Genomic DNA, 14,150 nt, shown 5'->3' with positions numbered 1-14,150 from the left:
ATCATACAAGAAAATAGTGTTCTTAACCAAGTGCACCAGCACCTGTTTTTTGTTTGTTTGTTTTGATCTGTTTCACTGGAACTGTGTCACTAGGTTGGAAAGTGCGATAAATACCTTCAATGTTTGAAACTGTCAAACCATTTTCTGAAGGGTGATTGGGAGGCTTTCTCCTTTGACAAATAATTGGCACTTCTTTTTTCTTCTTTTACTTGCCTAAAACAGAATGAAGAAGATGAGCAACATTTATGAGTCTGCTGCCAACACACTGGGAATCTTTAACAGCCCCTGCCTGACCAAAGTTGAGCTGCGTGTGGCGTGCAAAGGCATTTCTGACAGAGATGCCCTTTCCAAACCAGACCCCTGTGTCATCCTCAAGATGCAGTCTCACGGGCAGTGGTTTGAGGTAGGCATGTCCAATGAAATGGACAGAAGCACGGCTGGATGATTGGCTCAAAAATGTTTTGATATTTTATATCTTCAGGTGGTTTATTTTGATGAAGTAAAAAATTTGATAAGTGAATATGATCACATTTCTATCATGATGTTTTGATGTTGCTGTTTTGATGTTGTGGATATTTTGACATTTACCCTTAATTCATGAGCCTAAGACTTTTTAGGTGTTTTTGTTAATTACCAAGAAATACTCACAATATACTCTTCATCCTATGCCCACTCGTTGGCAACATGTAAGTAGCAAGAGGACCAGGAACAGACATGAACCCAGGCCCCAGACTGGGCTGGGGTGAGAAAGTTCCAAAAACTGGCTCCAGAGACAAAGTCTTATGGCCAAGGCAGAGTTCAGATTAGACTTAATTAGAATTTTGGGAATGGTAGCTTTGAGGAAACAGGTTTTAGGGGGTTGAGAGAGAATTGACTACTCAGATGGAATGAGCTCAGTAGATGAGAGTCCTATCCATAGGTTCTGAATTGAGAGAGGGAACCAAGAGGACAGGTATGAGCAAGTCAGTTCCATGAAATCTGTCTGCAGTAGAGGGGCAAACTCCAGTTTTGGGAGCTAGGTGGAGCTATTTACTATCCAGGGTAGCTGACCAGAACTGAGGAGTAGGGACCAAGACTGAAGTCCAGTTCTGTGACCAAGCCCAAAACAGGGTGACTGTTGGACGGAGCTGACACAGGACAAGTCATAAGTCTGTAGAGAAACATACATTCTAGGAAGTGTTGCGGACCCAAGAGAGCCACATGGGAACCCAACAATGATAATTAAACTCAGTCCTCGGACTGAGGAAGTGACTCATTCTAAGCCCCATGGGTTTATGTGGCTGAGTGGGATGGTTACCTCAGTCTGAGCTGGTTGAGGACTGGAGAAAGATGAATCCTGCATGTGGAAATCATGAGCAGATTCAGAAGTAAGGAGATGGGGATGGCAGAAATAGGAGGAAAGAGCTGGGGGCCTACAAGCTCATAAGGCGAGCATGCAGTTTTAACTAGCTTTGGAAGGTAGCAAAAACCACATTCAGACATCCCCCAAAACTCATGTGTAAAATATCCACTCAGAATGTTTCCTAACACACACTGTTTGCTGTGCTTGGGCAAGGCAGCTGCTCCCTTGGCAGTGGTGTGAATGGAATGGCATTTCTGTGAGTCATTCTTCAAAGAGCGATGGGCCCCCAAGTTGTTAAGAGATGACTTGGGTTTTTAAAAAAAGTTTATTCTGGGAAGGATTTATTCATTTTTGTGCCTGCTAGACTCTAACTGATCACGGACCCAGTGGAGAGAAGCTCTAGGAAAAACAGTGGGGTTCTTTGTATCAACTGTGCTACACTTGGCCAGATGTTTCTGTGACTAATGGTGGTACCTGGGGAAGAACAAGGGGACACATGGTGAAATACTTATTTTTTGGAGCAAGAACTTAAAACAATATGACCTAAACCTTATTGGGTACTTTTTAAGTGCCAGGCACTAGTCTGAGTGCTTTACATGAAATGACCAATTTAGTCCTTTCAAAAATTCTACAAGATATTATCCCCATTTCACAGGCAAGGAAATGGAAAGATAAAAAGATTAAGGATTTTCCCAAGAGCAGTCAGCTTATAAGTGGAAAAGCTAATATTTAAACCCATGCATTGGAGCTGCAGAACCTGAGATCTTTATTACTATTTTATAATTATGCTGGACACTGGTATCAGTCTTTGGTGGTTTGTGTGGCAATATTTCAGGTTGAATTCTGCAGCTAGGTTTTGTTTATTTAAAATTCAAAACAAATTGAATGAGCACTGATTTTAAGGTTTTCTTCCTTTTTTTTTTTTTTTTTTGCATCTAGGTACCTGGTCTAAGTAAACCTTGTTTTTAAAGATCTAGCTGATGTAAATGGAGAAATAGGGAGAAGAGGATGTAGCAGAGGAAGCAGTTCTTATTCTAAGAAAATAAAGAACTCAGAATAAGGGATTTGAAGCCATGTTGATCAGAGCACAAATAGACCTGTTTTGGATCCATAGGACCAAATTCTTTAAGCCTTTAATACTACTCTCACCTGTTTATAAACAGCCGGAAGGTGCCGCTCTCAGAGACAGTCTTCCACTCTATAGTAGAAACAAGGTTCAAAAGACCCGAGAGGCAACATGTTTAATTGTATGTAGATATGTAATATCAGCCACTTTTTTGAAAGAAAGGCTTGATAGCAGTTAGTGAGCAGGTGAAATTTAGGTGAGGAGTCAACATACATAGAAAATGAATGCAGATAGGCAGATTGGGGAATCTTAATTTAACTTCAGGCCTATCGAAGGCTTAGAATGTAAATATAAAACAGTATTCACGGGTGTCTTAATGTGTAATATCTTTTCTTTCCCCTTCTAAATATTCTCATTGACTTTGTTAGTAAGTCTTATTATTTTTTATTTAACGAAACGAAATGGAATGCCTACGTTATAAAAAAAGTAACTCCTTGGAAATTACAGGCAAGAAATCCATCTACTTATAACCCCTTAACATAATTCAACTATTATTTGTATATATTTATTTTAGCCTTTTTCTTCTGGCATGCATCTTCTCATATGATTATTATCATGCTTATAAAATTTTCTTTCCTAATTTTATTGCTTTTCCTCACATTGCTATAATATTGATCATTGTAATTTCAAAGCTGCATAATATCCCATCAAATGGATTTAAATTTGTCAATTTTTTCACTTTGAAATAGCTTCCAGATATACCCTATTTTAAGTAATCCACAATAAACATCCTTGTGTGTAAGGATTTTCCCTTCTTTTTGGATGAGTTCCTACAATAGTTCTGTTAAGTAGAACTGGTGGGACAAATAATAGGAAGCTTTTCAGGTTTTTGATATATATTGTCAAATAATTTTTCCAAAGTGTCCTATTACAGTGTTACTATAGCACACAGCTACCACAAACTTTGCCACCTGTGCACAGTGATAGGAACCTTGTGCCACAGTGTAAATTGATTCATAGCTTCCTTTATGTAGAAAGTCTCACTCTATAACCAATAATATCAGCTTAATTTCTAGCTTGCTTAGTCATATGGTTCATTTATATTATGGTACTTATAGAAGAAGTTTAATAAATTTTGCTCTCTTAACAATATACAGTAAGGATATAATATAAATAAAGTGCATGCCTGGTGGCTAAGATAAATAATTAGATAATTAGTAACAAAGAAGCTGAAAATACTGAAAACCTAAATAGGGGCTGTGAAGGAACCCAGGAATGAACAACAGGAACTCTGCTTAGGGCTGGAGCAGTCATGTGCTGGAATCAGCTTATATAGTCTCCTGAGAGCATACTGTTAAATATTCAGGAATTTTGCAAGTCAGGGAGTATTTACACCACAGACATTGGCAAATGTTTCAAATCAAGGGTTCTGCCCTTTTCCCAACCCTCTAAGGGAGCCAGCACTCCTCTGGGTGAGAGGGACAAAAGGAGAAGATGGCAGTCCCAGAACCAAACAACTGGGCCATCTAGCAGAAGCTGGATCATAGTGGGAGGACCCTTCAAGGCAGCATTTCCAGCCCTGCCTGCAACTCCTCTATTTTTCCTACTCATACCAGATGGGTCCACCAACCTGCCTCAGCCTCCTAAAGTGCTGAAATTACAGGTGTGAGCCACCATGCCTGGCCGGAAATATTTTTATTAGGTGAAAACTTATAGTAAATCTTTAATAATGGCCATGATTTTTATTGACAGAAAGGAGGGAATAAAAAAACTTATGACTTTGAAATACATTGCAAACTGAGAGTTTCATTTCATACCCTTTCATTTCCCTAATTTAGGATCATATCCTTTAAAAAAAATCCCTCTTCATCAACTCCTGGCTATGTCATGATGGCAGTATATGGTGACAGTTAAGTGTAATGATAATTTAGAATGCTTTTCATCTTCCTTTGAGGAGTGGAAATAATATCTTCCTGCTTTCTGGTGAGTCCTGATGTGTTCACTAGCTCCTGGAACTAAGCATCATAATCGAGTGGTACAAACACTTCTCAGAGAGTCAGAAGGCAAGGACTCTTGTAAGCTAAAGACTTATATTCAGTTCACTGGAGCATGTGCTCTATTCCTGGGCATGCCTGGGTAGAACCAAGCTCATAAGTGTGTGGCCCTTGGCAGTGACCCTATCATTGGCAGAGTACTTGTTCTCATTGGGAACACCCAAATTATACTCCAAAGTTCTAGGAGGTTACTTCAATCAATATTAATTCAATTTTTTCATTGAATTTTAATACACAATTATTGAGATCTTTCTTGGAAGCTCTAAGTAATTCTGAAAACTACCTACCTTTGGATCAATTCCATATGGAAACATGTTTTGATGAACCATGGGATTTGGTGAGTTGTTGGTAATTATTGTTAGTGATGATTAGTGTGGTTATATGTAACATATCAATTATCAGTGGACTCTACTACAAGATTATTGTTTGTAGCAATAATATATCCATATAGTATTTTATATTCACAATATCCATCTACTTATGTTATTTCCTGCTGATAATAGCTCTGTGAAAAAGCAACACAGCTATTTAAATTAACCCCAGCATGTGTTGAGCACCATGGCTTGTGTCCTCAAAAACCTCAGTGTCCAGTAATCTCACACAATCTTAGAGACAGAGAGCTGGGGTCTCAGACAGTCATGTGACCTTGAGAGAAGACTCAACATGAGATCTTGACTTAAATCTTTTTCTTTCCCTGAATGTGTGGTAGGACGACCACCTCAAGGGTGCCTAGGTTACCTTTATGTGGAGGGGGACTAAAATAAATCATGCCATAATGGTGGTTGCACTAATTTACGTCCCCGCCAACAGTGTACAAGGGTTCCCTTTTCTCCACATCCTCGCCAGCATGTTATTGCCTGTCTTTGGATACAAGCCATTTTAAGTGGGATGAGATGATATCTCACTGTAGTTTTGATTTGCATTTTTCTGATGATCAGTGATGTTGAGCACCTTTTCATATGCTTGTTTGCCATTTGTATGTCTTCTTCTGAGAAGTATCTATTCATATCTTTCGCCCATTTTTTGATGAGATCATTAGATTTTTTTTCCTGTAGAGTTGTTTGAACTCCTTATAATTCTGGTGATTAATCCCGATCCCTCCACTATTTTTCATTTTCTCTTCCCCCTCCCCACTCCACTTCCCAGATGTAGGATTTGGTCACCATATGGCCTAGCATCCCTGTTAGCAGCACAGAAGGGATAATGTGTGCCCATGTTGTTGAGCTTGCCCAGAGAAGTGGGCTTTGGAATTTTCTGGGCTAGAGGCCTTGTGGAAGAACTCTAAAAAACAGGTTCCTCTCATGCTTGGGATAATAGTGGGCCAGCACCCTTTCATGTATTAAACCATGAGGATAAAACTCAAAATAGCAATTTTACCTGTACCTAAGGTATTCAATTTTCCATTGCTCCAAAGCCTAGAACTTTTATGAAAATGGGATGAGCAATATTAACATTTATGTGATGAATTAAAGTAGCCATCAATCTGTGTTGATGCCAGTTATGTATTATTTTACATATTTACATATTTTACATTCTATCCTCACAATTATTCTGCAATAAAAGCTTTACTAACTAGAAAAGATAGCTAAGACTTGAGAATTAATACATTGCCCAGGGTCATACAACGAGTAAACAGTAAAGCTGGAATCTGGTTGCTTCCAAAGTCCATGTTATTTCTGCTTTATCAAAGCTTGCAAACTTGAATCTGGTGGCCTTTCTGTTGCCTGCAGACGTATTTTGTCTAGTCTTCACAGTGTTCCAACAAGCTTTGTAGTAGTTGCCAAAACTTAAAGATCATGAGATTTTTCATAACTCCAGATCTCTGTTTTTTTATGAAAAAAAACAGAAAATCTGGCAGTGTGGGGTCTTTAATCCTATGGCAACAATGAGCTGGTGATAATGACCATCTTTTCTCTTTAACAAAATATGAGGTTTGTGCTTGTGCCTCCTGCTAGTCAGCCTGCCTCACTCACTTGCCCTACAAAAGTGGCCCCTGGAGGCATTTGAGTTTAGACTATACTCCCACACTCCCTTGGCTAGGTCTCGGAACACTGTTAACCTCCCAGTTGTGGACATAGACCAGAGCTAGAAAATGAAAATTAATTCAATTAAAACATTCTCTCTGGATATCACAGACAAGCTTCTTTCTCGAAAGATTTTCTGTTCACACTTTGTTGACTTGTAACGTTTGGATGGGTAACACCTAGCATGACAGATGATAAAAAACAACAGTTTTCTTCACTTGTTCACAAAGTTTCCACTGTGATTTTACATCAGACTCCCATGTGGGAAAACTTTGATGTTGCTTTATACCTCCCCCTTAACACATCCTTAATAAGAATAATTTCTTAAAAAAAAAAAAAAGAAAAGGAAAGCTGATCTTGGTGATATTAGAAATCTTACCCTGAGCATTGAATATAAGAGAAAACAAAATCAAATATTACAGCCAGAGAATATTTTCTCCTTGTTGCCTGAGGTTATGTCCCTGTGACCAGAGGCTGATGGTTCCATGATGTTCAATTTTTAAGTGATGCACTTAGATATAGGAAAATAAGATTACTGGATTGCATATGTGACTAATTGGATTCCTTATAATTAAAATCTCAACATTTTCAATGTCATAACGTCTGAAAACAGAATTACACGAGAAGGGAAATTCAGGTTACAGATGAGCAAAAAGTATTTGAGTTGAAATCTGTGTTGGCTCTTAATTAATTCTCTTACATACCCTGAAGATAATTTCATCAGCCAGAGGAACAACATCTGGTTTCATGCATAGAGGAAAACACCATGACATTAGCCTTACTCGCATCCTTAGCCTCAAGAACTGGCAAGCCACATTCTGGGCATTCAAATGGAGCATTGGTCCCCAGCAGTTTTTATAGTGTACCTTGAGTCCCATGCTGGTCATTTGAAAGATGAAACTACAGATTGGAGGGTTTGAGAGGACATGTACAATTAGGAGTCTTCTGCCTCTAGATTGACTCACCTTCAACATTTCAAAGGAGGTGTTTTTGACACTTTTCCTGGGTGCCTATTTGCATGTTTAATTAGACTCACTTGATAATTATCTCCTTAAAAATCGTATTTCCTTTGTAATTTCATTCTATTTTATCTCTTTATGAATGACAATGATGATCTATTTGTAATACCTTCAGTATATTGAGAGTACTTAAACTATGTATCAGGTACTCTCCTAAGCACTTTATATATATTGTCATATTTAATTATCAAAACAATCTTGCAACTTGTGCTCATCTATATTTTATTTTATTTTTTCCATCCTCTTTTTTTTTTTCTTTAAGAGACAGAGTCTCTCTCTCTGTTGCCCAGGTTGGAGTGCAGTGGTGCAATCATAGCTCAAATTCTTCACTTGTTCACAAAGTTTCCACTGTGATTTTGCATCAGATTCCCATTTGGGAAAACTTTGATGGGAAAACTGCAGCCTCAAATTCCCGGGATCAAAGAATTTTCCTACCTCAGCCTCCCAACTAGCTAGGACTATAGGCACATGCCACCACACCTGGCTAATTTTATTTTTTGTAGAAATGGAATCTCGATACATTGCTTAGCTGGTCTCAAACTCCTGGCCTTCAGCAATCCTCCTGCCTTGGCCTCCCAAAGTGCTGGGATTACAGGTGTGAGCCACTGTGCCCAGCCTATTTTTTTTTCTATCTTTATTGAGGTATAGTAGACAAAAAAAAATTGTATATAGTGCAGAGGCACAGAGGTGTTAAGTAACTTGCTCCAGGTCACACAAGTGGTAAGTGAAGGAGCTATGACAAATTGAACCCAGACTGTCTGACTTCAAAACTGTGCTCCTGCTATCCTTCACTGTCCTCCTCTCAGAATAATGAGCACCAGAGTGTTTGTTATGCACCATATGCTAAGTCATTACATGCATATTCATATAATCCTCATGACAGTATTATAAGATAGGGACTGTGATAACCCATTCTACTGGTGAGAAAACTGACATTCACATAGGAAATGTATATGTTCAAGGTCACGAGACTAGTGAGAAGTGGTATTAGGATTTGAACTCATATCTTTGTGTCTCCAATACCCATGTTGTCTTCATGACATTGCACCTCTCTCATCCGGTTCTCCGTGGAGGCAGAATAACCCAACGAATTACCAGTAGTCTATAAAATTGATATGTTTTTCTCTCCTTTGGTTCTAGGCATCCAAATTATTCCTTTCATCAATGTCTTCATCTAAAACCATGTGTTTCATGTTGATCTGGAGTATGTGGTACTGATATTCCTGCCCGCTAGGAATCTGCCCTCTTTTATATCCAGGATTTACTTCTATTAAGCCTGTCTTTAAATCAAACTCTTAATCATTCCCAAAATTAAACACTCGTTTTTCTGGCCATGGATTTTAGAGTGAGTATTCCTGAACATTTTGTAGAGAAAAACTATGTTTAATGTCTAAGATCATGAGGTAAATAAAGGTCTTGGTGTTGGTAGGTCCCTGATCTCAGGATGGTAAAATAAGGTAAGGCATCCATGCCTCTTAAAATGTGGCACCAGGAGGTATCAAGTACAATGGAAAATTTCATCAAGGGAGAAGACAGTTGAGCAATAACATCAGGGACCTGCACTCTTTACTTCTATTAATGCCTTCTATAACTCCATTAAGAATGGTCATGTGGTTCGTGATCAATTAAAACTCAGATATTTTCTATGCAAACTGTGCCAAGACAAGATTTTGCTATTTGACACTTGTGCAATTATGTTTTTTTACTCTTTACATACATATTTTCCCTATTAGTGTCCACCTTTGTGGTTTGTAGGGGACTTACATTGTTTGCACCTCAATTTCTCATCTTTTGTGTTACTTAAGTCTCCCAGGTTTGTGCTATTAGTTTGGCTTCATTTAGTAATATTGGTTTAAAGAATATCTGTTAAACATAGGATTTGTGTTTGTTGTGATGATATGATAGTAATTGGAGTGAAACCCATACAGCATTTATAGTTTGTATCCTGCCCTTTTTATAATTTCATGATAAAGCGTGTATGTGTATGTATATGTATATTATCAAAAGTAGTCATAAACATCATTTTAAATGATTGTATAATATTTCACATAGAAAATCTACCACAGTTGGTTTAACCAGCTTTCCATTATTGGATATGAATTTTCAAAGCTTTGCTATTATGAATAATTACAGGATAAATTTCTTATATATATGGGGCATCTGGCCCCCATCACCCTGTATTTAGGATTTTTTTTTCCCTAGAAGTAAAATTATCATGATAAAGAGTAGGAACGTTCTTAAAGTTTCTGACTGAAATTGCCAGAATGTTGGGTGACAGAGCGAGACTCTGTCTTTAAAAAAAAAAAAAGAAAAAGAAATTACCAGAATGATTTATTAGAGGGTAGTAACAATACATGCTCCGTTGACATGTATGGAAATGTCCCACTCATTGCTTTAGCTTTTTTGATTCATTTAAAACTGAATTTTTAGTAGAAATTAAATCTGTTTTGGGGAATATTTGAACTCTCCCTTATCCCCAAATTATATGGTTTTAGCCTGACCTCCTAAAGGTTCCCAGTGGTGCATGGCATAGTAGTAGTTCAGAGCTCAGACTATGGGGCTGGACTGTTTAAGCTTAAGTCCTGGACCAGCCATTATAAGCTGTGAGAATGGGCGAATTGCTCAATCCTTTCTATGCCTTGATTTCCTCATCTGCAAAATGGGTACCATAATGGTGCCTACCTCATTAGAGTCACTGTGAGGATTAAATGAGTTAATACATGTAGAGTGCTTAGAAAAGTGTCTGGCACAGAGTGAGTGCTCACTATGTGTTATTATCGAACATATTATTGCTTATGTGTCATTCTTTGAGAAAAATGCTTTGTATAAAAAAAAAATGCTTTTTCAGGCCCAAACTTTTCTGAGAATTAAAGTAATTAAAAGTGTCCCATGGCTAGAAGCAGAGCAGTGGAGATGAGTCTAGAGGTCACTGGGAAAGTGATTCTGGGATACTGAAACTGTGACTACTTCATTGATTCTTGCATCCCCATAACTTATCACAGCCCTTGGCACAGTAGATGTTTGTAATTGAATGGTTAGATGGATTTCATTTCCATGGTCCATTTCTCCATATTCTCCCTCCAAAGACACTTGGATTTTTGAGAACCATCCTTTTCTCATTTAGCAGAAGAAGAAGAACTCAACTCATTAGCACTCAGCTACCCCCTTAGGCTAATCCCTTTCACATGTAAGTAGGATTACTGGTGCCTGAAGCAAGAAGTTTGATCTAAAAGAGTTTTTGTTTATGTGTTTGTGTGTAAACTGTATATGCATTTGTAGTAACTATGTTGCATGGGGTTGTGAGAGGATGCTTGAGGGACATTTCCTGCCATTTGAGGATGAGGGAAATGGAGTAGTTCCTAACATGGTTCTATCAGGCTTAATTTTGTTTTCGTACATCTTTTTGGCTGTAAATTTCTTCATGCTCCTCTTTATTTCTCTCCACATAAGACAGGGAGAGTCCTGTAGCTATGGTCAGTGTTTGAGAGTTGTCTCTTCTCTGCTCCACTCCAGGTCTCTACTGGAGTTTATCCTCCTTCCTTGGGTCTCTCACTGAGATCATATACAAAACAAAGTGAATTATTTGCTGAAAATTCACCTGGTTTTCGCTTCTGTCTCCTTCAAAGGCAACAGAATATAGACAGGGTAGCAGATTTTCCTTGCTGGCTATTGGGGATTAGATAAGTTTTTTAGCCATTGAAGTTCCTGGAATGAGAATTGAAGTTCTTCATTGTTTATTTGAACCTTGGGACACAAACAGTTCTCAGCTTCCCCATTCTGATTCACCAAATGTTAGTTTGAATTTCAAGGTTTCCAAATTGTGTTCTGGGGTAGCCTAATTACTTCAGAGGTACTGCAATTATTTGTTTGAAATATAAATACAATTTCTTCCTTTTTATCAACTTTAGTGAGATAATTTACATATAAAATACATCAAAATGCATTCATTTTAGATGTTCAGCTTGATAAGGTTTTTCTTTCCAAATGGATTAACTTGTAGTTTAATTTGTTAGTATAAATTTTCATATTCAGTTTATGAAAAACAAAACAAATTAAATAAAATTAGCTCAGGATCAAAATGAAAAATTAATGTAAAGTTATTTTGTAGAATGGTTACTTTTAAGAAATTACTTTTAATTGACACACTAACTGTATATATTGATGGGAGATAATTTCATGTTTTATATAATTATCCAGTCAGAGTAGTATATGCATCATCTCATGCATTTATCATTTATTTTATGGTTAGAATTTTCAAAAGCCTCTCCTCTCGTTATTTTGTAAAATACAGCATTTTACTATTAACCATCTTCACTCTACTGTGCATTAAAACACCAGAAGGTATTCTTTCTAATTGTAACTTTGTAGCCATTGACCAACATCTCCTCATCCACCCCTCTCTCCACCCCTTCTCAGCCTCTGCTATCCACTGTTCTACTCTCTGCTTCTATGATACCAACTTTCTTAAAAAAAGATTCTACATATAAGTAAGATTAGGCAGTGTCTTTCTGTGCCTGGCGTATTTCACTTAATATGATGTTCTCCAGGTTCATCTATGTTGGTGCAAATAACAAGATTTCACTCCTTTTTATGACTAGACAGTATTCTGTTGTGCAAATATATCACACTATCTTATCCATTCATTCGTTATTGGACATTTAGGTTGATTGAATATCTTGGCTATTGTAAATAATACTGCAATAAACATGGGAGTGCAGATGTCTCTTCAACATACTAATTTTATTTTCTTTGGATATATGCCTGGTAGTGGGATTGCTGGATAATATAACAGATCTATTTTTAATTTTTTGGAGAAACTTCCATACTATTTTTCATAGTGGTTGTACTAGTTTACAGTCCCACTAATAGTGTGTAAGTACTCCCTTTTCTTTACATCCTTGCCAACACTTATTTTATTTTCTTTTGTCTTCTTGATAATAGCCATTTTAACTGGGTGAGGTATCTCATTGTGGTTTTCATTTACATTTTCCTGATAATTAGTAATATTGAACATTTTAAAAATTTACTGGTTGATCATATGTATGTCTTTTGAGAAATGTCTTTTTAAGTCTTTGTTCATTTTTAAATCAGGTAATTTGGGATTTTTTTGATGTTAAGTTTCTTATATATTCTGAATGAATATTAGCCCTTTGTTAGGTGTCTAGTTTGCAAATATTTTCCCCCATTCTGTAAGTTGTCTCTTTACTGTTAATAGTTTCCTTTGCTGTGCAAAAGCTTTTTAGTTTGGTGTAATCCCAGTTGTATATTTTTGCTTGTGCTTTTGAGGTCAATCTTCTGGACTAGTTTGAGGAGAATTGGTATTAATTTTTCTTAAATGTTTGGTGTATTCAGCAGTAAAGCCATCAGGTCCTGAGCTTTTCTTTGATAAATGTATTTTTATTACTGACTCAATTTCTTCACTGGTTATTGGTCCATTCAGATTTTCTATTTCTTCATAATTTAATCTAGGTAGGTTGTATGTGTCCAGGGATTTATCTATTTCTTCTGTGTTATCAAATTTGTTGTACAGTTGTTAATAATAGTTTAGACTATCTAAAGGTTTTGTCAGTTTTATCTTTTTAAAAAAGCAACTTCATTTCACTGATCTTTTGAATCTTTTTTTGTAGTCTCTATATTGTTTATTTCTGCTCTGAGCTTTCTTATTTCCTTTCTTCTATCAATTTTGGGTTGAGTTTGTTCTTGTTCCTCTAAGTTTCTTGAGGTGCACTGTTAGGTTGTTTATTGGAAATCTTTCTTCTTTTTTATGCGTTCACTACCATAAATGACCCTTTTAGAACTGATTTTGCTGTGTTCTACAGGTTTTGGTATGATGTATTTCCGTTTTTTTATGTATCCTAATAAAAATTTTAATTTCCCTTTTAATTTTTTCATTGACTTATTTGTTGTTTAGGAGCATGTTGTTTAATTTCCATGTATTTGTACAGTTTCTGAAGCTTTTTTTTGTTGGTTTCTAGTCTTATAACATTGTGGTCAGAAAGGATAATTGGTGTGATCTTTATATGCTTAAGACTTGTTTTATGGCCTAACATGTGATATATCCCGGAGAACATTCCATGTGAATTTGAGAATAAAGTGTATTCTTCAGCTATTGGATGAAATGTTCTGCAAATGTCTGTTAGGTTCATTTGGTCTATTGTGCAGTTTAAGTCTGATATTTATCTGTCAAATTGTCTCCATGACCTGTACATTATTGAGAATTGCGTGTTGAAGTCTTCTACCGTTACTGTATTGCTGATTACCTCTCCCTTTAGGCCTAATAATACTTACTTTATATATCTGGGTGCTCTCTCATTGAGTGCCTATATTTTTATAATTGCTATATTCTTTGTTGAATTGATTTTTTTAATTATTTTATAATGCTCTTCTTTGTCTCTTTTTACAGTTTTCTACTTAAAGTCTACTTTATCTGATATAAGTATGGCTATGTACTTTTTGTTTCTGTCTGCATGGAACATCTTTTTTCATCCCTTCATTTTTAGTCCATGTTTGCATATAAAAATGAGGTCAGTCTCTTATACGCAGCATGTAGTTGGGTTTTGTTTTTTGTCTTTTAACCTATTCAGCCACTCTATACATTTTAAGTGGAGAGTTTAGTTTAGTTATATTCAAGGTTGTTAATAATAG

General features: G+C 36.6%; 1 protein-coding gene across 4 annotated transcripts in view; it reads left to right on the top strand.

Moving 5' to 3' along the window:
- LOC105490381 (copine 4) overlaps positions 1-14,150 on the top strand; it is a 505,490-nt gene that overhangs the window by 119,962 nt on the left and 371,378 nt on the right. For all 4 annotated transcript variants that reach the window (XM_071090915.1, XM_011755904.3, XM_071090916.1 and 1 more), the window contains exon 2: positions 223-403. In XM_071090915.1, coding sequence (XP_070947016.1) covers positions 224-403 — 180 coding nt within the window. In that variant the 5' untranslated portion in view covers position 223. The remainder of the gene's footprint in view (positions 1-222; positions 404-14,150) is intronic.

The sequence above is a fragment of the Macaca nemestrina genome, chromosome 2 (assembly GCF_043159975.1).
Source record: "Macaca nemestrina isolate mMacNem1 chromosome 2, mMacNem.hap1, whole genome shotgun sequence".
In the NCBI taxonomy this organism is placed as follows: Eukaryota; Metazoa; Chordata; class Mammalia; order Primates; family Cercopithecidae; genus Macaca; species Macaca nemestrina.
This window is presented reverse-complemented; position numbering and strand designations above follow the sequence as displayed.